Source organism: Saccostrea cucullata, unplaced genomic scaffold, assembly GCF_032062105.1.
Source record: "Saccostrea cucullata isolate Sc308-1 unplaced genomic scaffold, CSIRO_AGI_Scuc_v1 ctg629, whole genome shotgun sequence".
Lineage (NCBI taxonomy): Eukaryota > Metazoa > Mollusca > Bivalvia > Ostreida > Ostreidae > Saccostrea > Saccostrea cuccullata.
Window position 1 is genome coordinate 37,717 of NW_026923658.1, and position 23,968 is coordinate 61,684.

The 23,968-nt window shown below is 32.7% G+C and overlaps 1 protein-coding gene across 2 annotated transcripts in view; it reads left to right on the forward strand.

The window, feature by feature from the left end:
• The window catches only part of LOC134264598 (uncharacterized), a 53,337-nt gene that overhangs the window by 6,219 nt on the left and 23,150 nt on the right, over nt 1-23,968 (forward strand). For both annotated transcript variants that reach the window (XM_062746880.1, XM_062746881.1), the window contains exons 3-10: nt 9,139-9,999; nt 10,300-11,829; nt 15,413-15,769; nt 15,851-15,900; nt 17,334-17,573; nt 18,796-19,017; nt 20,647-20,680; nt 22,001-22,104. In XM_062746880.1, the coding sequence (XP_062602864.1) occupies nt 9,139-9,999; nt 10,300-11,829; nt 15,413-15,769; nt 15,851-15,900; nt 17,334-17,573; nt 18,796-19,017; nt 20,647-20,680; nt 22,001-22,104 (3,398 nt within the window). The remainder of the gene's footprint in view (nt 1-9,138; nt 10,000-10,299; nt 11,830-15,412; nt 15,770-15,850; nt 15,901-17,333; nt 17,574-18,795; nt 19,018-20,646; nt 20,681-22,000; nt 22,105-23,968) is intronic.

Below are 23,968 nucleotides of genomic sequence, written 5' to 3' on the forward strand. Positions count from 1 at the left end.
TATATAGATAATATATTGGAAATTCATTTTTTCTTTGAAAATCTTCTTTGCTCCTGGGTATTAGATAAACTAACTGAGTACAAAGACGATTGAGAATTCCCTGCCAATAAGTCACACCCAACACCCACTGTGTGCTCCTTGTCATGATCAAGAAATAACAGAAACATTACACAATATAAATAACAAACATACTTGCTAGCTTAGATGTAAAAGACATATTTGTGAATTTAATAATCTTCATTTACTTCAAATATGTGTATATTTTTGTTGCTAACCCAATTTTTAAATTATAAAAAAAAATTCTCCGAATTCTTCACAAATTATTTCAAACTGGCAAAATCACAAAAATCTTAAATGTGGTTGTTTTACTTTTCATCATTATAAAGTATATTTATTTATAGATGCAGAACTTTAGCTCTCTGCTTGAGAAAATTTACACAGATACAGTACCGACCGGACACAGCCTAACACCAGAGCGAACCCGGAGCGGACCCCGGGTTCCCTTCCAGGGTTTGCTCGGGGTCCGTTTCAGGTTCGCTTTCAGAAATTTTGGGACCGCTCCGGGTGCCCTTTTAGTGCGCTCCGGGTTCGCTCAGGGTCAGCTCTGGGTCCGCTATAGCGAACCCGGCGTTCGCTTCCTGGGACCGCTTTACGCACTGATGCGTGAAACGGACCCCGCTTTAATCTCACCGCCAGGAAGCCCCGCCCCTTGTATATTCCAATACAGTAATGGTATTGTTGATCGATCGTTGTTGTTTATGCGACGATGCGGACATGTACACTGAACATGTAAACATTGATATAATGGAGAACATTGAAATTTTTTTTTTTAAATTCAACTGTACATTCGACATAGATTTACATGTACATGAATAATTGATTTCCTTGATTTCTCGATCCCGAGAAATTCAAACTAATTTTACAGCGGGTTATAAGGGATTTATTTTTTTTAAGTTATAACCAGAAAACAAAAAAGAGTGTTGAATTGATTTTCAGTATCAAATGGTGTACAAGTGAAACTGAATATTAACTATAAATACCTTTTAAATTCATGCTAATATAGTTAAAAAAAAACATTTGTTATTCCTTACGTTTTGCTAAATCGCAGTTTAAATGTTTGCTAAACACCTGAATTATGATATCGCATCTATAAATTACATGTAACCTTTTGTACATCTGGTATATTTTCATTTCATTTAATTTTTATTGTAGTTACACATTAAAAGTTCGTAAAAAATATGAAAGTAAATTAGACCCAATGCCTGCTGATTCTTAAAAAGATTATTCTTTCAAGTGTAACTCTACAGTTATTTTGCGTAACCAACTCTCGAACAACCCACATAACTATGTATTGCTTACGCCTTTATTAATTATTTTTTCCCAATAATTAGTCCTAAAACATTTTAAAATGACAGTATAATAGATCATAATTCATATGTTTAAATATCCCTTCTATATTATTTTTATCTGATTATTCTTTGTCAAGTATAGTTACGCCATTTTGAGAGGATGAAAAAATGTACGATTTACTAAATGTTGTGATTAATTAGCGTAATTAATTCGTTCAATTCTGTAAATTGCACTTCATCTGAGTATACCCTATAAACCAGACTTATTTCAGAGCGGTCCGGATTTCTTTCTTAAATAGTGTTTATATGTATTTCCAATTCAACATGTAAATATATAAATATGTAGTATTTATAGTGCTAGTTGTTTTGGTTTCCTTTGATCTTATGACTTTTTTCTTTGTCCTGCGAAAACTGTATGTGATTCTTAGTGCTTTATATAGATCTTCCTATACATGTATATTTAAAAAAAAATAGCTACAGCAGGCTTATAAAAAACAATTTGAGTACAATATTGGGAGGACAACTCATAGAAATTTAAGTAAGTCATCAGGCTTTATTATTAAAATCAAGTGTAATAGCGAGAGTTTAAAGTTATGATCTCTCTCTCTCTCTCGTCTTGATGTTTCCTGTATCTATTTATATTTAAATATTGGGCTAGTTAATATTCCTGAACTGTTAGTATCTTTAGAAAATGAAATTTTACAATAATTGTCGAAGGCCAACTATTTCTTTTCTCCTCTTTTTGTCAGAAAAATATTAATTGTAATATCAATTGATTTCCATTTTTATGCATTGACTGATGTTTTTACCCAATTTATTTACCAAATGGACTTTCAATACTGGTATAAAAAACTAAAGGAAATAAAAACGTACATTTTCATGTATAGTTCTATGTGGAAAATTAAAACATATAATTAATTAATTCATTTGCTTTAATAAAATAAAGGAAGTAAATATATAAATATAAAATACAACCAGGAGAATTAAAATAAATAATACCAAATCGTAATTTAATCATCATAATATATTTACACAGCACATTAACACGGTTTGTTTGTATGTAGTGTTTTGATTTATATAAATTTAAATCAACACGTTTGATCTTATATCCCAATCGACAGATCAATATGCTATTTTGATTGGTTGACGCGCTGATTGGTTAATCGTTAATCCTGATTGACAGCTCTGTAAAGAAATAACGAACCCGCGTTCGCTCGCTGGGACCGCTACTGAAGTTAGGGTTCGCTCTCTGGGTCCGCCTTGGGTTCGCTCGGGGTCCGCTACGGGTTCGCTTTGGGTCCGCTCTGGGTTCGCTCAGGGTCAGCCCTAGCGGACCCCGAGTGAACCTGGAGCGGACCCAGACAGAGAATCCGGGTCCGCTCCGGGTTCACTTTCTGTTAGGTTGTGTCCGGTCGGTATTGTAAATGAGAGAAGTTCAGATAACAGATAAATATTAAATAGACAAATTTCACATTATTAAGAGTTATCTGTTGTTGCCATAATTAATCCTTATTTTTCCCAGTTTGTCCTTTGCAAGTTTGGACCTAAATTTTTTTAATTTTTGAAAATGGCATGATTGTAATCAGCAGTGAGCCCTCTAACAAAGTTGTGCAATTCAAGGCCCCAGGGTCAGGGGTTCTGGTGTTAGGGCATGGCTATAAAGATCATATTGTAAAAGTGCAATATTTCTTCGAAAATCTTCTTAGCCCTTTGGTATTAAACAAACTAGCTAAGTACATTGTATATAGTTATGATAAACATAAGTGCCTCGATCTTCAAAAATGTTGAATATTGTGGCCCCAGTTTCAGGGGCTCAGGTTTTAAGGCAGGGCTCTTTTAATTATATAGTGAAAATGCATTAGTTCTTTAAAAATATTCTTCTGTTCTCTTTCGTTTTAAATAAACTCACTAAATACATACCCCAGTAGTTATGATGAGCAAGAGTGTCCATTTCAAAATTATGAAATTCATGGACCCTTGGTCTTTGGTTCTAGTGATTATATAGTGTTCCTGGGTATTCTGTGAATCATCTAAGTTCATATTTATAATATTTATGATGAAGATAGGTGCATCTTCCAAAATGATTAATTTCAGGGCTCTCATTTCGGGGGGGGGGGGGGGGGGTTGATTACATATTCTGAATATAAATTAATTTTTTGAAAAATGTCATCTATTTTTAAATGTCAAGTTGAAGGCCTCAGCAAGTGTTGTCTTCTTTTCAGGCAAAAGATTTTGCACAAATTCTGCTTTTTATGAAGACAAAAATAGGTGTGCTAATAGTGGAACACAATTGTTACCCATGGGAATTTCAATAGATTGTCGAAAGACTTGCTGGTCTCCAAAAATCACATAGATATTGGCAATCAGAAACTCGAGCATATTTTTGATGTCAACTTCAGAGCACATGTGTTTGCAATCAAAATGTCTTTTAACAAAAGAATAATGCAAATGACCAATGACCAGTTAAGTGAATTTACTGACTGATGACCAGTTAAGTAAATTTACAAGTTCCATTTTTAGGTCACCTGAGTAAACTCAGGTGACCTATTGCTATCACTTTTCGTCCGTCGTTCGTTTATACATTTGAACATTTTCAGCTTCTTTTCTGAAACCACAGAATCAATTTCAACCAAATTTGGCATATAGCATCTACATGTTTGTTTGAAGGGGAACAAAAATTGTGAATTTCATTGTTCCTTCCCCCTTGGGGCATGGGGGATGGGGCAAAAACCACTAAAATTAGTGCAATCTTTAAAAATCTTCATCTTTACTCCTGAACATCAAGCAGTCAAACTGTTATGATTGTAATCAGCATTGAGTCCTCTGTCAAAATTGTGAAATTCAGGGGTTCTGGTGTTAGGGCAGGGCTCTATTGATTATATAGTGAAAATGCATAGGTTCTTTGAAAATCTTCTTCTCTGCTACTGGGTATTAAATAAACTATTTAAGTACAATGTAATAATGAAAAAGAGTGTCTCTACCAAAATTGTGAATTTTATGGCCCCAGGGTCAGGAATTATGGTGTTAGGGTGGGGCTGTATTGATTATGTAGTGAAAATGCATTATTTCTTTGAAAATCTTCTTCTCTGTTCCTGAGTATAAAATAAACTAATAAAGTATATATACTTGTCAAAATTTCTAAGTCCACACTTTTATTTTTTAAAAAAAGCAAAAACCTTAACTTCAATTTACTAGTTACTTACAATTTTGCCTTTAATTAGCAATACTTACCTGTAAGGGCCAAAAACATTGTAATCGAATGTGTACTTACTCGACCGTGACCGTTTTTGTTAAAAAGCATGAAGTTCTAGTTCCATATGTTTTGCGGGTGTATTCTTCATTTTTGTTACTTCCATGTGTTCTCCATGTTTAATTGATAAAGAAAAAACTGAAAAAAAGTTTGACTAAAATGCAGTGTATGTCCACAAAACAATGTGAAAGTAATGTTGAAATGGCCCAAGCTGGTCATAGTTAACAAAAGTTATGTTTCCTTTCACTGTATGACTTTATTTTAATTAAAACCTTTATAATTAACGCCTGGAAAAACTACAAAGCATACCTGAATTCCTTTTAATCGTTAGAAATAGCTAAATTTTTAACAAACACAACAAATCTATTCTAGAGTTTATCCGGAAAAATCAATGTAACCGGAACCGGAAGTGCTCTCCCCTCATTGTCAAACTTGAGGAGTGGGGGATATATATACATGTAAGAAGACGTTATGTAACTCTTGTTGACAAGGCACAGACACTTTCGATAAGCCCCCTTGTCATCATTAATCTCAACCCTAATTAGCAAGTATGGAAGAAGATAGACCGGAGTGTGAAACAGATTTCCAGCAGCAGAATATAGCAGAACTAGAGGACGACCTAGTCTCCATATGGAAAAACATTCAATAAAAGGATTTTTCTTAAATTATGAGAACTCTTTGAGGAACGGTTTTCTTGCTGAGAATACGTTTAAATGGAGAATAATGCAGTAGTTAACGTTGTGAATTTTTAATTCTAGGGTGCCTTAACGTTACTGCTTATTGTGTTAAAGCGCTTCAATAAAATAAATCAAGTGAGAAAAAATGTTTTTGCTACTTTATTATCCTGTATACTTATTAAATTATATTGTTAAAATAATTCAATATAAGAGCGGTGTAAAGCAAAAACTTCCCTGGGGACTTAGAAATTTTGACTAGTATAGTTATGATGAGCAAGAGTGTCTCTACAAAAATTGTTAATTTTATGGCCCCTGGGTCAGGGATTCTGGTGTTAGGGCGGGGCTCTATTGACTATATACTGTGGTTTCATCAATATTCATTTAGCACCAATTTTCGTTGATTTTGTTGTTGAGCCGACCCACATCGTCGCAAACCACGGCCAAAATGTACGATGCTCTCCATTCTGGCCGTGGTTGAATGAGGAGAGAATTCTTCATAGCTCATTAAAATATTGACCATGCGAGTAAAGCATAGTCGGATGATGAACTTTGTCGCGACCTTTCAATATGCTATCGCAGTAAAGGAAATATTTCTTGTGTACTGTTCACGTCAGTTGTTGATTTAATTGCGATGGAAACAAAACTTGTCAATGATTGAATATGACATATCACGAATTCAAATTTCATTGAAATACGAAATTTGACATCCATTTGTATTGGCAATGATTTTTTCCACAAAATTACTTATCCTCAAAAATGTCTGTTTTCCAAAATCCACAAAAATTGATGTCAACTAAAATCGATGAAACCACAGTAGTAAAAATGCATTAAATCTTTGAAAATCTTCTTTTCTTGTCCTAGGTATTAAGTAAACTAACTATAAGTACATAGTTCTGATGAGCAAGAGTGCCTCTACCAAAATTGTGAATTTTGTGGCCCCAGGGTCAGGGGTTCTGGTGTTAAGGCGGGACTTTATTTAATATTGATTATATAGTAAAAAGGTATTTATTCTTTGAAAAGCTTCTTCTCTAATTAAACTAATTAAGGACATAGTTATGATGAACAAGAATGCTTCTACCAAAATTGTGAATTTTATGACACCATGGTTAGGGGTTATTGTGTTAGGGTGTAGCTCTATATTAATGATTATATAGTGATAATACATTACATCTATGAAAATCTTTTTCTCTACGCCCGGGTAATAAGCAGATGAATTATTTATATAGTTATGATGTGCAAGGGCTCTTCTTATAGAATTAAGAATTTCAAGGCCCCTGGGTCAGGGATACCAAAGGGGGGGGGGTTCTACTTATATACTGAAAATGAATTGTTTGAAATCTGCTCCTTGGTATTAATCAAACATTTTTGATAAGCAAGTGTGCCTTTTCAAAAATTATGCAATGTGTAGACCTAGGGTCAGGGGTTCATGTATGATACGGGCACTCCTGATTATTGCTGAATATTACTGATTAGTTGACATGCATTTTTGTTCCCCTACCCTGATTATGGGTATTAAATAAACAAACTAAACAATTGCTTAATGTACAGTTAATTCTCGATAAACCGCCTCCTTTTGTAATTTAGAAATCATGGCGGTACATGTATAACGAATTTGGCGATGATTTGAATTTCCCATATTTTAGGAAACAAGAAGTAGAGTTACCATTCTTAGGAATACCAAAAAGCGTTTCTATTCTTATGAGTACATACATGTATACAAAACATATTTCTAAATTTTAGAATACTTAGCTTCAAGTATTTTTTTTTTTATGTACAATTTCTTTAAAACAAAATGTGCATTTATGAAATAAAGACATGTACATGTGCATTTATGTACATGTAAATCGGCACGTCCGATATTGAAAAAAAAAACATGCTGGGTCGATCGCCGTGATATATTGCTGACCGTACGTAAAATAGTTTATTGAAAAAATTATTGCTTATGGCATCATTGTTCGTGAAACATTCACAATTTATACCATATAATTTTTTTAAGCAAACTTTGCATTGTTTAAATCAGAGATCATCAAAATAATATCGTATTCAGCGTACTTTCACAACTACCGATTTGGTGGCGAAGCCGTGACTAAATGATTTTTTAAACAAAACAACAGAACAAAATCATTGTAACAGTTCATATTAAATTTTTTTTTCATTTAATTCTATGAAAATTTAATTATTTGATTGCGTGTACCTTGTCTACCTTTGCATGCTTTACAACAGGGATAGCGTCAACCAATTAGCCGCGCTTCACTGACCACACGCACCTGTGGCGGTATATTGAGATAATTGACACTTAAAAATGGACAGGGTGGCGGATGGCGGCATGTTAATTTTATATAGCAGGAAAAACGTTCTTGGGAAATTGTGGCGGTATTGCGAAAATGGCGATGAATGGAATGGCGATAATTCGAGAATTGACTGTATAGATATGATTAGCAATGGTGCCTCTTTCATAATTGTGAATGCCTTAGCTTAAAACATGAACCAAAGTCAATCATTTGAAAGTTGTTGCATGATGCTCAGGTGATTTATAAGGCCCATGGGTCTCTTCTTTTTGAAAAAGCAGCTATCAATGATATAAAAAAGCCTGGACTTTCATTTATCGTGGGGATGGTTTGTGTATAAAGTTGAAAAGTCTAAGAATTAGATGTGTTATCTTGTCAGTGTTTATATCATTATTGACCTGTAAAGTTTAATCTAAAACAGTTAAAATAAACTGAGTGATGATAGAAATTCCCAAAATTTCTACAATTAAATTTTAAGAAAATCTACCTGATTGATATGTATTGGAAGTAAAATTTTCCATATAATACTTTCTTGAATATTTATACATGACTAAATATTGATGTATTGACCCAGCCCTTGTGTTGCAAATACTTTTACTTTTTATGCCCCCCTTCGAAGAAGGGAGGGCATATTGCTTTGCTGCGGTCTGTCGGTCGGTCGGTTGGTCTGTCGGTCCATTTAGTTTCTGCTCATTTTCTTCATAACCGTTGCACATACTGAAATGAAATTTGGTATACAAGTATATCACATGAATATCTAGGTCAAGTTTTGTTTTGGGTAAGGTCGCACCATAATTGACAGAGTTATGCCCCTTGGACTTAAAAAAATTCCAATTGTTTGCAGTTTCCGCTCATTTTCTTTGGAGAGGTTGCACATATTGAAATGGAATTTAGTATACAGATTAGTCAGAAGAATATCTAGGTCAAGTTCTGTTTTGGGTACGATCGCACCATAATTGACAGAGTTATGCCCCTTGGACTTAGAAAAATTCCAATTATTTGCAGTTTCCGCTCATTTTCTTTGGAGAAGTTGCACATATTAAAATGGAATTTAGTATACAGATTAGTCAGATGAATATCTAGGTCAAGTTTTGTTTTGGGTATGATTGCACCATAATTGACAGAGTTATGCCCCTTGGACTTAGAAAAATTCCATATTTTTGCACTTTCCGTTCATTTTCTTTGGAGAGGTTGCACATATTGAAATGGAATTTAGTATACAGATTAGTCAGATGAATATCTTGGTCAAGTTCTGTTTTGGGTATGATCACACCATTTTTGACAGAGTTATGCCCCTTGGACTTAGAAAAATTCCATATTTTTGCACTTTCCATTCATTTGCTAATTGCAGAAGTTGCACACAATGAAATGGAATTTAGTATACAGATTAGTCAGATGAATATCTTGGTCAAGTTCTGTTTTGGGTATGATCATATAATCACACCATTTTTGACAGAGTTATGCCCTTTTGGACTTAGAAAAATTCCAATTTGTGGGGGAGGGGGGCATAAGTGTTTTACAAACATCTCTTGTTGATATATAAATGGAATTTCATTCGTTTCATTTTTTTTCAGAGCTTCATCAAACTGGATATCCTTCCCAAAGTCCTCAACAGACATCTCCTTTTTATCCTGATCCCAGCAGTCCGCAAGATCACTTTCAAGCACAGTCTGTTCCACCTCTGCCATATCTTAATCCAAACTGTCAGCAAAATCCCATACAAGCACAATCTGTTTTTCCTGCGCCATATCCCTATCCCAACAGTCAGCAAAATCCTTTTTCACCACATCTTCCACTGAATCCACCACAATCTTTGGAACAGTTATTTCAACAAAATCCACAATTTGTAGAGGAGTTATTTCAACAAAATCCACAATTTATAAAAGAGTACTTTCTACAAAATCCACAATTTATGGAAAAGGTATTTCGACAACATCCACAATTTATGGAACATGTCTTTAGACAACATCCACAATTTATGGAGCAGGTTTTTCAACAACATCCACAATTCATGGAGCAGGTTTTTCAACAACATCCACAATTTACAGAGCATGTCCTTTGGCAATATCCACAATTTATGGCGCAGGTCTTTCAATATGATCCACATTTTATGGAGCATGTCTTTCGACAACATCCACAATTTATGGAGTGGTTCTCTCAACAACATCCACAATTCATGGAGCAGGTCTTTCAACAACATCCACAATTCATGGAGCAGGTTTATCAACAACATCCACAATTTATGGAGCGGTTCTCTCAACAGCATCCACAATTCATGGAACAGTTCTTTCGACAACAGGCACATAATCCTCAATTCATTGCACCACAATCATTTCCTCAAAATTCACATCAGTCTGTGGAGCAATACTCTCAACATCATTCGGCAGATCCTCAACAATTTCAGAGTAATTCTCAACATTACCCTTCCCCTTATGGTGAGTATTTTTTTTATAAACAAAGGAATTTTCTTCGTCAATTAATATTGAGATTAAAAGTTGAGATTTTGCAAAAAATATACATAACTGAGTAAGCTTCATAACAAAAATACTTAAAGATATAGCATTATGTACCAGTAGTGTATAAATGATCACTGTAGATCAGCTACTATTAATTTGTTATGAAAGGAAAATACTATAAAATATAATTATAATTAACATTGATAAGGTTGCACAGCCTTTAATCTTTTTGAACAATATGCATGAGGAATGTTAATTTTTAATAAATTATATTTTCAGATGATCCAAAATTAACAAAACCTCTGAGGTTAAACATACAGGAGGGTAAAAATGAACCCAGAGAAATGGATATACATTGCCATGGTTATGAATTTTTCCAATGGGCCTTTTGCATATCAAATAATACTTGTCTTGAATCAATGAAGAAATTTTTATATTCTAATGGGATTGGTCTAGCTATCCCCCAGAACAAGGCACCACTGTTTATGTTTCCTCTCTCATGTAATATAAATCTGCTGGTAAATGCTTTTAGAGATACAAGTCAAAGACACGGAGTCGTATGTGAACCTCTTATCTGGGATTTTTCAAAAAGTGAAGAGGATGTTCAAGTTTTTTGTATTAACTTTGTAAAAAACGAAAGACCTGAAGGAATTTTACTTCTCTGGGAATTAAAACAGGGAATATATGTAGTTCAGCTTTGTGGCATCAAGGCAGCAGTTGACCTTTGGAGACCTTCTATAGATGCAGAAATTCAGAAGGAGAAGCAAAAGCATGTTTTACCTGAGCCTGAACCATTTAAAATTAGCAGTTTTGAAACTAAGATTCTGCATGAAATGAAAACCAAGCTTGAAGCAGAATTTCAAGTCCAAATCAGTTTTGAGTCGGATAAAATGAAAATTACTCCAACCACTCAGGAAAGTATTGATAGTGTATTTAAAAGAATTCATGAGATGCTTAAAAGTTGCAGGATGTTGCCATTTTCATTCCGGTACTTTCTTCTACATCAGGAAAGGGCAAAGTTGCATATAGAAAATGAAATTGAAAAATTGTACAGCCTTAAAGTTCACTTGTTAGTGTTTGAGGAAGATGGTGTGCCTCACCTGTTAGCCTTTGAGGAAAATGGAAAAGAGTTAGGAGAAATTGAAAAGGCAGTGAGTAGATTGCTATTTCTGATTCCTTCTGAAGATACTCTTTGTCAGCAGATTTTTAGTACAGAGAGTGGAAAGGCATTATTTTCACAAATTGTAGAAGAAAATGAAGGAAAACTTAGAATGATATATGATGAAAGACAACAAATGTGTTGTGTGGGAACAATAGATATAGAAGAAAAGATCAAGAAAAGGTTGTTATCTTCTCTGACATCTCAAGAATTTGTAGAGCTTCCCTCTGAACAAGTGTGGAATTTTTGTAAAAAACATTGGCAATTTGAAGACATCCAGAAAAACTTTAACTGTGAAGTAAATCTTGCACAAGATGTTGAACTTCCATGGGCAATAGAAATTAAAGGACAAACGGAAAATGTCTCATGTTGTCACCAACGCATTGCAATGGAAGTTAAAAAGATTGATACAAAACAAATTCAATGTCTTAATTTCACAAATGGCTCTGACGCTCATCTGATTGAAAAATTGAATGAAGAAAAAAGGTGCTTAATTGACTTAAGAACAAGGCAACCAATTCCCTGGAAAAAATGGATTGAAGGGAGAGGTTTGGAAAGAAGTTTAACTTACTCTATCAGCTTTGATACCATTACAGTAATAAAAGAAGATGATCTCAAAATTACTCTTTTGACAGAGGAGCAAAGTGGAGGTAAGATATAATGCCATCTTTCAGATTTGTTGCATTAATTGCTAAATTAACTTTTTAGCTCACCTGAGCCAGGAAAGATGGAGCTCAAGTGGAAGCATCTTCAGGTATTGTAGATTCAAGTTTGTTCAAATCATGACCCCCGGGGCAAGGGTGGGGCCAAAATGCCTGATCAAAGGTTTACTAAGGAGTATATAGGAAAAATCTTTAAAAAATCTTCTTCTCCAGAACCACTGAGCCAGGGAAGATGAAACTTATATGGAAGCATTATCAGGTAGTGTAGATTCGAGTTTGTTCAAATCATGACCCCTGGGGGTAGTGTGGGGCCACAATGGCTGTTCAAATTTAACATCGGAATATATAAGAAATTTAAAAAAAAAAAAAAAAAACATTGTCCACAACCATTGGACCAGGAAAGATGAAACTCATGTGGAAGCATCCTCAGGTAGCATAGATTCAAATCATGACCAGGGGGGGGAGATCTGGGCTGATCAAAATTTTACTTAGGAATATATAGGAAACATTTTTAAAATCTTTATCCCAAAATAATTGGGCCAGTAAAAATGAAACTAATGTGAAAGCATCCTCAGGTAATGTAGATTCTAAATTGTTATAATTATGAGCCCCGGGGTAAGGGCAGGCCACAATGGCTGATCAAAGCTTTACATAGGAATACGAGGGTTGTCCCGTAAAATCGTGGACAAGTTGTCTAGTTTGAAAAATAATCATCACTGCGTTCTGAAATTTTCACCACTTTTTAGTGGATAAATTATGAATATACATAACAAATTTCAAATAGATATATGCATAGGTAAACAAATTGTGATATTTTATGTTATGAACTGTATCGCCCTACGGCGCACGGATGATAACGTCAAAGTGTCTAAAACAGCGTCACGTTTCATCTTTGCTAAACTTAAAGTTGGATAAGCCCCACTTAAATTTAGAAATTTTATTGATTTACATATGTGAGTATCTATAACCAGTGAAGAAACCAATAAGGCACACTCATGCGATCTTCTGAATATTTATTAGCAAGTTACAGACAGTATTCTCACCATCATTCAACTAAAAGAGAATCTCACATCGACGGTCGACAGTGACAGTGTCCTTTGCTATAACAAATGGCAGTCTGTCCATATGTTTTGTACTATCTGGGGACTCGATCACGAAGACTTCACTGAGAAAACTTTCATTTCATTTATATACTAAAGATCTGGTGATATTTTTCATATTTTCTTTCTTTTGTATTCATTTAAAGTCTCTTAAGGCGTCATTACAACATCCTAATCTATCTGAACTGCTCTCCGGTGCGCCGTAACGTTATAAAAAGTCGCCATTTTTCGTGTATTGTGTTTATTACTTTCTCATTTCAAATGCTCGGGAAACTGCCAAAAATTAACCAAATGCCTTGAAATTTTTAAAAAGACGACAGAATTGATTAAGGAATGGAATTAGGATAATTTTCATCCTAATCTTATGTATTGAAAACTTTTCTTACGAATTAATTCTTATGTCTTCTCTAATATAACCTTGCTATTTTTACCGTGCGCCGTAGGACCGTACCTTGTGCACATTCAAGCAGAATAAAATCTTTATTTTTGAATATATATTATCAAAAACATTATGATTCACTTAAATATGATGAATAAACATTTACTGAAAATTTCAGCTTAGTGCGGCCATTACTTTTAGAGAAAAACGCTTTGTCCACGATTTTATGGGACAACCCTCGTACATAGGAAAAATCTTTTAAAAATTTTCTTCTCAAGATCAGCGAAGCTCAAAGCTATGATTGGTGATATTAATATGGAAACATCCTTAGTTAGAGTTAATTCAAGTTTGTTCAAATCATGACCCCTGGGTAAGGTGGGGCCATTATGGGCAATTAAATCTTTAGGCCAGGTAAAATTAATATTTAGATTCTCATCCTAATTTGCCAAAAAATTTGGGCGGGTGGGCGGATTTTATTTTTTATTTTTTTATAATTGTTAATTCATATATAGGCCTGAGTATCAACAAAACAATGGACGCCCCGTACACATTTTTTTCATTACCTTAATCCAAATATGAATAGATTTAATTCTTTTCATATTCTTTTAAATATTTAAAGAAAATTTTTGCTTTAAAAGTTAAATGTTTATTTTTTATTAACAAATTATCAAGTACACATTATACGGCACACCCTGAACAAAATGTGGCGGGGATACAGTACCAATAAACTGTGTATGCGCGCCTTCTTATTTTGTAAAATCTATATAAATGTTCTAATAATTATTCTACTGAAAAATTTAGGCCTGTCTACGATGTTGTAGATTTTTTTTATTTCAAAGCTAAGTCACACAGCTGGAGATCGTTATATATAACTTGACCAGGTGTCATTTTCCTTGTCTATTTTTACTTAGTTACAATCTCTCTACATACTTGCTCCTGCCAGTGATGGTATCTATATGTGTTTATGCTATATTTTCTTCTCTGCCTTCTCTATACTGACAAATTATCTTTTCCTTACACATTTAAACTGCTTTTATTGCCGATTTTTCTCCATTCTTCACATGGCGTTTTTGCTATAAACAGCGACACGCGATTTTTAATACAGACGGGAGATAACTCTTAAACTTTGACCCAAATTCTTACTGAATAAACATAATAATACATGAAAATGACCAAAATCAAAATAAAAAACATCGGGGCGGGACATTTTGAGAGGGGCAGGCAGGGATGAGAATCTATAAAGATTAATTTTATATGGCCTTACATAGAAATATTTAGGCAAAATCTTTAAAACACCTCAATTATAGCAAACTTATACATGTATGCGTTATTGATATGGTGACATTCTCAAGTAATTAAAAAAATACCCCCCCCCCCTTCCCAACAAGTAAACTTTTCAATATTGAGCATATTTGTGTTTTTAACTAGCCCATGTGCTCGGGTGAACGTTGTTTGATAAAAGTTTCCAAAATTTAGACTTCACCTATCTGGATACTTCTATGGAATATTCTTAATTTTTATTTTATTTTTTATTTTATTTTTATTTTATTTTTCTCTTTGAAATTCAATTTTAAAGATATATGGTTAGCTAGAAATAACTCATTCTCCTTAAGTCTTGCCATCTTGTGTACTTTTGAACATTAAAATTAGCTTTTCTTCAGAACTACAAAACTATATTGTAGGAACAATATCAAGTCAACTTCAACAATTGAAAATTGATTTGTTTTAATTATCAAGAGTCATGTATACCTGTTACCCTTTATTCTATTATGGAGTTAATAAAGAATCTTATTGACTCTCTTTTTTTAACATGGAAGAATTTTTTTTCAAATTAAAATGCTTATGTACGAAGCTTTAGTAATAGAATTTCTTTTTCTAATCCATTCAATATTATAAATTTTTTTTTGAAAAAAAAATTTCAGACTGTCTTCCTAATAATTTTAGAGTCTTGAGAGGGCAAGCCTGTGCAATTTAACATGCATTCTTTTAAATATGACCCTATATATTCACAGAGAAAATGCGAAAGGACTTACCTAAGATAAAATTATTTGTGAGAAAATATAAATGATATGTTTTGTTATTTATTTTGTAGCCACTAGTAAAGAAGACTGTCAGTATCTGCATGCTGATTGGGTGCAGGTGTTTGTCCCTCCCATGAGCAATACAAGGAAAAAGACGACTTTTTTCACAAAAATAACTAATATTTTGACTTTTAACAGTGAAAAAATGGGAAAGAGGAATATATTGATAGATTGCAAACAATTGCAGGAGGAAGAGTTGAGATATTTTATGAAATTAATGTGTGACATTTTAAATGAAAGGGTTGGCAAGGACCTAGAGATTTTGAAGTGTGAATTTCATGACACCAGACAGGAGATGTTCTGTTGGATGACCGAGATCATTGATAAACATCTAAGCAACAAGAATGTGAATGTGTTTGAGTGGAAAGGTAAAATTTAAATTTGAAATTTGATGGTGATATAACATTTTAATGATGACATATATTTGAAGTCTAATTTTTTTTTATTAGGAAGAACAATAGACATGGATGTTCAAGAGGGCCAGTTAGCACAGCAGCAGGTACTATTGCTAAAGAATTGGGCCTAAGATATATAGATATATTGGGCATGTTGAAAGTTGATCATTATAAAGGCATATAAATTGGCATTATCGCTGATGGTTTATACCCCCCCCCCTCCACCACCCCCACCACCCTCTACCACTACCACAAAAATAAAAAAGAGTTAATTCATATGCATAACATTGGAAATTAAGGGCTAATTTATGTATCTTCTCCTGGACCATTACAACAGTGTAGACATCAGGATGAGACTTAGCTGCTTGTATTTGTAGACTAAAAATTAGTCCTTATGACACTTCTTCTGTGCAAACTGGTTTGTAAGATTTCAATTTTTTTTTTGTATCAAATTATGATTGGACTTAGTGAAATGAGTCTTTTTTGTGATTCATTTCCCAAGCTGAAAATAAAGTGAATTACATAAAAAATACAATTGTTATGAAACAAGTGAGCCAAAATATGTCCAAATGATAGGTTGTTTTTGCAAATAGTATCATTATAAAGACTGCAATATTTACAAAATACTGTCTTTTATAAACAAGACTGTTGAAATCCTTGTAACATCAATTTATATGTTAGAAATATGGCTTGATTTAAAATCTATTCTAGCATAATCTTTAGTGGGCAATAAGCTCAGACACATTAACACCATATTTAAAGTTAATGTCCCAGATACTGTTTTGTCTGATATTGATATTAAAGCCTTGATACAGTGGTTGGATTCATATACAGTATAGGGGATTAATTTCATGGGTTGTAATATTCATGTTTTTCCTTATGTGACATGATTTCTGTTTCTTGAATATGCGAAATTGGTATTTATTAAATATATATATATATTGCATGTAGTTGAGCTCAACATTGTGCCTGGGTTGACAATGGTTTTGGAAGGGTGAAAATGTTCAATGTTAGTTCTGCGCCCAAGGCCATAGGCTGAGGGCAACAGTTTCTCAGGTCTTCCCCACTACCAAGGGGCAATAGTTTGATTGTTTCACTGTGTAGTCATGAAATAAGTGTTATATTACCTACTCTACTATAAAGTTAACTAAATTGACTAAAAACACACAAACAATCAATAAAGAGTTTTAACAACTGTTTATCCACATACCAGTCTATTTAAATTAGCTGACCACAGAATGTACAGATTAAATTGATATTCAATAATTTTAATTAATACTTAATAAATTGATTGTTTGTGTGTTTTATTCCAATTTTATTAATTGTATAGCAGGTAAATAGTAAAACAATGCAAAATGCCTAATTACATTTTATATAGTAGGCTAGGTAATAACATACATTGTACATATTATTTACAAAAACTTTGTGTATATGTTTATACTTTCCTCTTTTAGATTTATTTTGGCCAATTCAAGACATCAGAGGGCTCAACTCTTTCATGTGAAATTAAATCAAGTAATACTCTTTTCCTTTCAAGGGTTTTGATGTTCTGGTTAATAGTACATCACCTGATCTATACCTGAATGCAGGGTATGTCTCCAAGAAGATATTGGAAATGGCTGGTCCAGAAATTCAAGCTGAATGCAAGAAATATTACAAAGGTGGCATCAAAGTAGGAAAAGTAGCAATTACGAAAGGATATAATTTAAAATGCGAGGTTGTGTTTCATGGATGTTTGGATAAATATAACCCTGCTGCTCCTGGAAAACCACTTGAGGTAAAGACATTTATTTTAAATTGTTCAAAGATATCTTTTACTGTCTATCTTTTTTAATTATAGAAGTAGACAGTAAAAAATAAGTAAAGCTAGCCTGATAAAGAAAGTTAAGGAGACTTCTTTCCTCTGTCTTAGCTTTTTAGCACACCAGAGCAAAAGATTCAAGTGAGTTTTTCTGATCACAATTAGTCCATCGTTCATCTGTTAGTCCATCTGTGTAATTTTTTTTTCACATTTTCAACCTTCTCCAGAACCACATGGCCAATTTCAACAGAACCTCTCATGAAGCATCTTTTGGTAAAAGGGATTCAAGTTTGTTTAAAAGAAGGACTTTACCTTCTTTCATGGGAGATAATAAAGAATCTGTTAAGATTTTGGTGCTATCATTAAAAAGATTCTTCTCAAGAACCACTAGTAAAATGTGGCACAAAAGTACATGTGGACTACATTATTAAGATACAAATTTTATTGCATTATTTTTTATACCCCTCACAAACAAGGTTTAGGGGGTACTTCTGAATTAAATTTTGTTGCTGGTAAACTGGAGAGTTTTTGAAATTATCCATATACACCTGTAAATATTTCAAAATTCAAGTGAATTGGCACCTTCTCTGAAAAACCCAGTGGGGGTATTTGTCCCTATTGGACAGTTTTAGCTGATACTGAAGAACAATGTTGCCATGATTTCTAAAATATAAGAATTTCTGTGAAATTATTTTTTATACTCATCCAAAAGTTTTGGTCTGATTTCAATATATTTTGAAAAAAAGTAAACTTTTAGTGGGTAGATGATTCCATTCGTCATTTTTTATTTTGATGATTGGTTTTGCCATGGTTATTAAAAAATGAATTTCTATGAAATTCTTTCAAGAGGATTCAACTCCAACATCTTTAGTCAGATTACAATCAATCTTGGTACAAAAGGAGACTTAATCAACAATCATTATTTTTTATTGCTGTCATATAGGTTCACTTTTTACCTTTGTTATGATTAAAAACCAGTAGAGTTACAGTCTTGTCAAAGACTTTTTATTTCATGTTTGATATAAACTTCTTCCTTTAATTAGATTTACCCTCAGAATCTTTCATTTTGGAATTAGATAATTTTAGAATTGGTCCTGCTTTTAAAAGCATCAATTTAAACCTGACTTAATGAAAATTAATCTATTTTTGTGAAAAAATTTTGAAATGCAAATTGTACATAATTATCTTTCATTGACAGGGTGTGAGAATATTTGTAAGGAATTGCTTGAAGACTTCAGACAAATTGAAGATGGAATCCATAGCCTTCCCAGCGTTAGGCACTGGAAATCTTGGTTACAGCCGGGAAGCTATTGCAAATATTATTTTTGAAGAAGTTGAAAAATATCAAAAGGAATTCAAAGCAGGATCTCTAAGTCGAGTATGCTGTGTGATCCCCCAAGGGGACATTGATTCCATAAGGGTAAAATTCTTTTTTACAGTTTTCTGAATCTTGAATCAACTGTAGAGCATCATAAAGAAGAATTATGATTAGCATTTATATATTAATTTATGTATTTGGAATGCTCACCAGCCAATGGACTGTAAGAGACATGTTTTTAGCTTGTCTGCGCATTTTTTAACATTTTCAACTTCTTATCAAGACCAACTGGGCCAATTTCAAATGCAGTTGGTGCAAAAAATTCCTAGGGAAACAATAGGGAATCAAATTAGTTTTACAGGAAAAACTAAATTCTTCTCCAGAACAATTTGGAAAGAAAAGGTAAAAACTTGATAATATAGAAGTTTAAAATTTAATTAATATGAAAGCTTCGTGAGGAAGTGTAGATTTCTGTTTTTCTTTTTCTTCCTTCACTGAAAATATGGTGAAGAGCAACTGCCCTTAAGCTAGAGTTACTCATGTGAGAATTATGGCCTATGTGTTTTATTCTGATTGGTCATATGTGTGTCAGCTGCATTGAAAAGTGATGCTAAAAGATCACTTTGGTCTGAAGATCCGTCAGAATAATGTGAATAGGAGGTAAGGGTCCTTATCAATTTTTAAACACTGGGAAGAATGGGGCCGCAAAGGGCATTTAAGGATATCCAATCTTCAGCCAGGAAGTATAACTCCAAAAATTATTATTTAATTTGAAATGCATCCAAATGAAGCTTGAAAATGAAATTTTTTCTTGCAACAATTTTCATTTAATTCATCTTTATATGATTCTAGGTTTTTGGAAGTCTTAGAGAAGGTCCTATAAAAATTGACATTTACATTTAAAATTTAACTTAAGAATTCGTAGGAACAAATTGTAAGATATTCTTTTTAAGGACAGCTAACAACTGCAGTCTTGATAGTCATATTTATATGAAAGCATATTAAGTGTAGATTCAACTTTGTTCAAATTATGAATCCATGAACCCCAGGGGTAAGGTGGCACCCCAATAGAATTTAATATTATACACTGTGGTTTCATCAATTTTTGTTGCCATCAGTTTTCATGGATTTTGTAAAAAAAACTTGCTTGAAGTGAATTTTCAGTTATTTAACAATAATTTTAATCAAGTGAGTTTATCATTTGTATAGACGACTAAAAAGGGTTGGGAGATGGATATTAAAATATACAGATCAGTTAAATAATATGTCTAGTATTAGAAGCTGAGAAGTATTTGATTGACCGATGCTAAAAAGTGGAGAAATTCTCCCCAAAAGAGCGCAAAAAATATTGCGCTGTAAATTGCACCTTTTTTGCACTACGGGATCTGTAGCGTTATGGTCAAAGACAAATTATCTAAACCATAACGCTACAGATTTACAGCTAGGCAAACTGCAGTGATTATTTGCCATGTTTGATAAATTGCAGCTATTGATTATTTTTAACATGGAAAAACTTAATAATGGGAAATTATGCAATAAATTGGTTAATATTTGCAATATTGAGTAAATGTGAAGTAAAATTGAGTTTTCATGTTTTTTAATTGTACATGTTATATAAAAAGAGATGAGTTAGACTTATAACACATTAATAAGAAAATAAAAGAAATTCTGAAAGACATTTTCAGTAACCTAAAATTATTTACTATGAGTACAGATTATATTCTTTTTTAGGATTTTCAGAAGAGACTCTCAATATGGAAGAAAGGTAATTTCTAAACAATAGATTCAGATTGTTTTTTGTTTGTCTAACTGTTTATATTCACAAATTTTCTTTCTTTCACACATGAATATTATCATGTACAAAAACAAAATTAATTTTCTATTCCATTACTTTATGAGAAATATTAGTTAAAATGTTTTAGGGAGGTCTGCGGAACAACTTATTATTTAGTTATAATAACTGACATTCATTGACTACTTTATGCAATACACATTGCTAAGATTGTGAAAGACGACACATCAATATGGTCTAAATAATTCCTTCTAAAGTCAAATATTCATTTCATCTGATAAGGTCTAATACATGTATGTGTGTCTGATCCGAAAAAGTTTTGATGATGTTAATGATTTATTTGAGAATGTTTTGGCATTTCTTTAATCTTTGCAATAATTGTTACAGTAGTAGAATATAAACTAGTGGGTAAAATGAGCACTTATTATGCTTCTTTTAAAATATGTTTACTTTATAAAGTTTAGAAGGTAAAATGACTTATTTTCATAGTCTGAAAATGTCCACGCACAGAAAGGTATATACAGTGGTATAGTTTTTGCTATCCATCCTTGAAAGATTTTCATGCAATTTTTGCAGCGTGAGCTATTATATGTGTTTGTTATTTCTGACTTTGACATTTCCTATGATCTTGATGTCACTTTTCCTCATTTCTTGTACTGTTTTTCCCTGTCATGAATTTCAGTCTGTAAAGGATTAATTAATTGCTATTAAACTAGATAAAAAAATCTCAATTCTATTTGCCTAATGGTCATATTTCAAGCATGCCTAGGACATCACTTATATAAAATTGCTAGAACAGAGTTATTTTAAAAATGCTTAAATGATAAATGAACCACATACCATGGAGCTGCAAAAATGAAACACTTTCCATTTTTTTCAATCAGACCCCCCCCCCCAAGTGCTAATATATTGCAGAACCATTACACCATGCTACAGAATAATTAACAGTCCAAAAAACTAGGTACATTTCTTGTTACAATTAACAAACTAATTTTGGAAGGGGCATGTAGGGCATATTTCTTCCTCATTTAACAAGTGACATTTTGTGTGAAGGTGATCTGGTTTTAAGAATAATTGTAAAATAAGCATTTTGAATCAACCAATTTATCCAGTGAATGTTTTTGACATATATGCTACCTGCTAAAATAGTGAAAAATAAAATGAATTTTATAAGTAAAACAAAATTATATGTCATAAAAATCAATGGAAGAGTTATATGTTTCTCTGTACATGTAAGATTAAATTTGTGTGTCTTTGATTTCATAATGAGAATCATATTTACTTCTCTTTTAGATCACCAGAAAGAGGTGTATCAAGAACTGGTAGTTACAACAGATGATCCAAAAGTTCTTGAAGAGATCTACCAAGAGGTCCAAAACCTGCAGGGCCCTAAACTAGTAACTATATTTTTTCCCCTTAAATATTATAAAAATGTCCATGAATTGCATAAATCATGGTAGATATTTATATTTATATTCATTTTATTTTTGGTGATAGAGATATTTGGGCTTTTCAAATTCAAAACCTGGACACTATCATTCTCTCTGCAATATCAAAGGTTCCCTATCTCTTATATGCAGTTCCTCCTATAACAATGAATAAGATTTAATGAGACTCTTACAAAACCTTTATTGCATTTTGCAATTACATGTAATTACCCTCAAATTTATTCTAATCTGAAAGAAATTGGGATTCCTATAATTAAAAAACATAATCAAGTGAAGTGCAGGGGGATGGATGAGTTTGCTTTGATGTAGGCATAATTTGTTTTATCTGTTGATTTTTTTTTACAATACTCATTTTAAAAAGTCGCAGGATATTGAAATCACTTTGCAGTATAATTTTTTTCCCTATAAACTTGTGATTCATTGATTAAATCTGCAGATATTGACATTTGATTTGTAATGGAATGAATATGAAAATTTCACGTTTAATGGAATATGATTGATTTGATTTTATGTAAATTGTTAAACATCTCTTTCGTAAATTTTTCAATCATATGAAGATGCCACCACTTGCTATTTGAGTGCTGCAAATGTTGCACTGTTACAACGCACTTTGAAAAATTACGCACTTTGAAAAAAATTTCAAAGTGCGTTAAGTTTTGGGACCAGGTTAACGCACTTTGAAAATTTTTTTCAAAGTGCGTTGAATTTGGGACCAAATCAACGCACTTTGAATAAATTTTTCAAAGTGCGTTAAAACTGTACATCATAATTTTACACCATGTAAACATTTAACGCACTTTGAAAAAATTATCATGAAACAAAAGGAATTAGACTTATATTTTAGAAAAAGACAACAGTATTATCCCCTCGCAACGTGTGATGGGATATAGTGATGCAATTATAAGTGTTATTATATGTGTATGTTAGTTTTTTCTGTGTGGAATTGACGTAATTTGTATCGGGATCGTTGTCAAAATATTTATTGAACATGCTTTTTTGGGAAGGAATGCTCCGCTTTGCGGTGCCCTTACTTTGGATGTGTATCTTTCAAACAAACTGATGGATTGAAGAAAACCAAGAAACGGAAAACGAAGAAAAGACTGGATGAATTAAGGTCTATCAGCTCAACTCTTTATCATTCCCAACCAGATATATCTATTTCTATAACTCGTTACCTTAAGTGTCAATGATATTTGAAAAAAAGAGCATTCTAAACACAGTATAAGCACTGTACAAGGAAGTCTGTAGTAAATCAAAATTTTGTTCTTTTAAATCTCAAAATCTATTTATTTTCATTTTCAGGAAAATTAGAATATTAATTACTAGCTGTAAATTCCTTATTTTTGGCGAGTGTTTTTTTTTTTATCGCGAACTGGCTCTCAAACGTCAATCGCTAGAATTATAATTCGTGAGTTAATGAACAGATTTTACATAGCACCTGAAAAATAAAAGCGAGTAATATTTTTTTGCGAGTGATACTTCTCGCCAAATTACGCAGAAATTAATACCTCGCTTATATTAAGGAATCTACAGTACCTGTCTGCTTTTTGATGTTAATTTGATACCATATCTGATAATCTCTCTGTTAAACTCCAGGTATTTAAAAACACAAGTTTTGCCAAAATTATAGAGTTATTTCTCTTTGGTATCCCAAATAAGTAAGGTTTTATGAAAATTCATATAAATATCTATAAATCTTTTTAGAATCATTCCAATATGATAACTTTTGAGAATTGAGATAGGCGGAAGAACAATACTATCGTTCGTAGTTCTGTACGACATTGAATGTTGACCTTTTGACCCGAAATTCAAA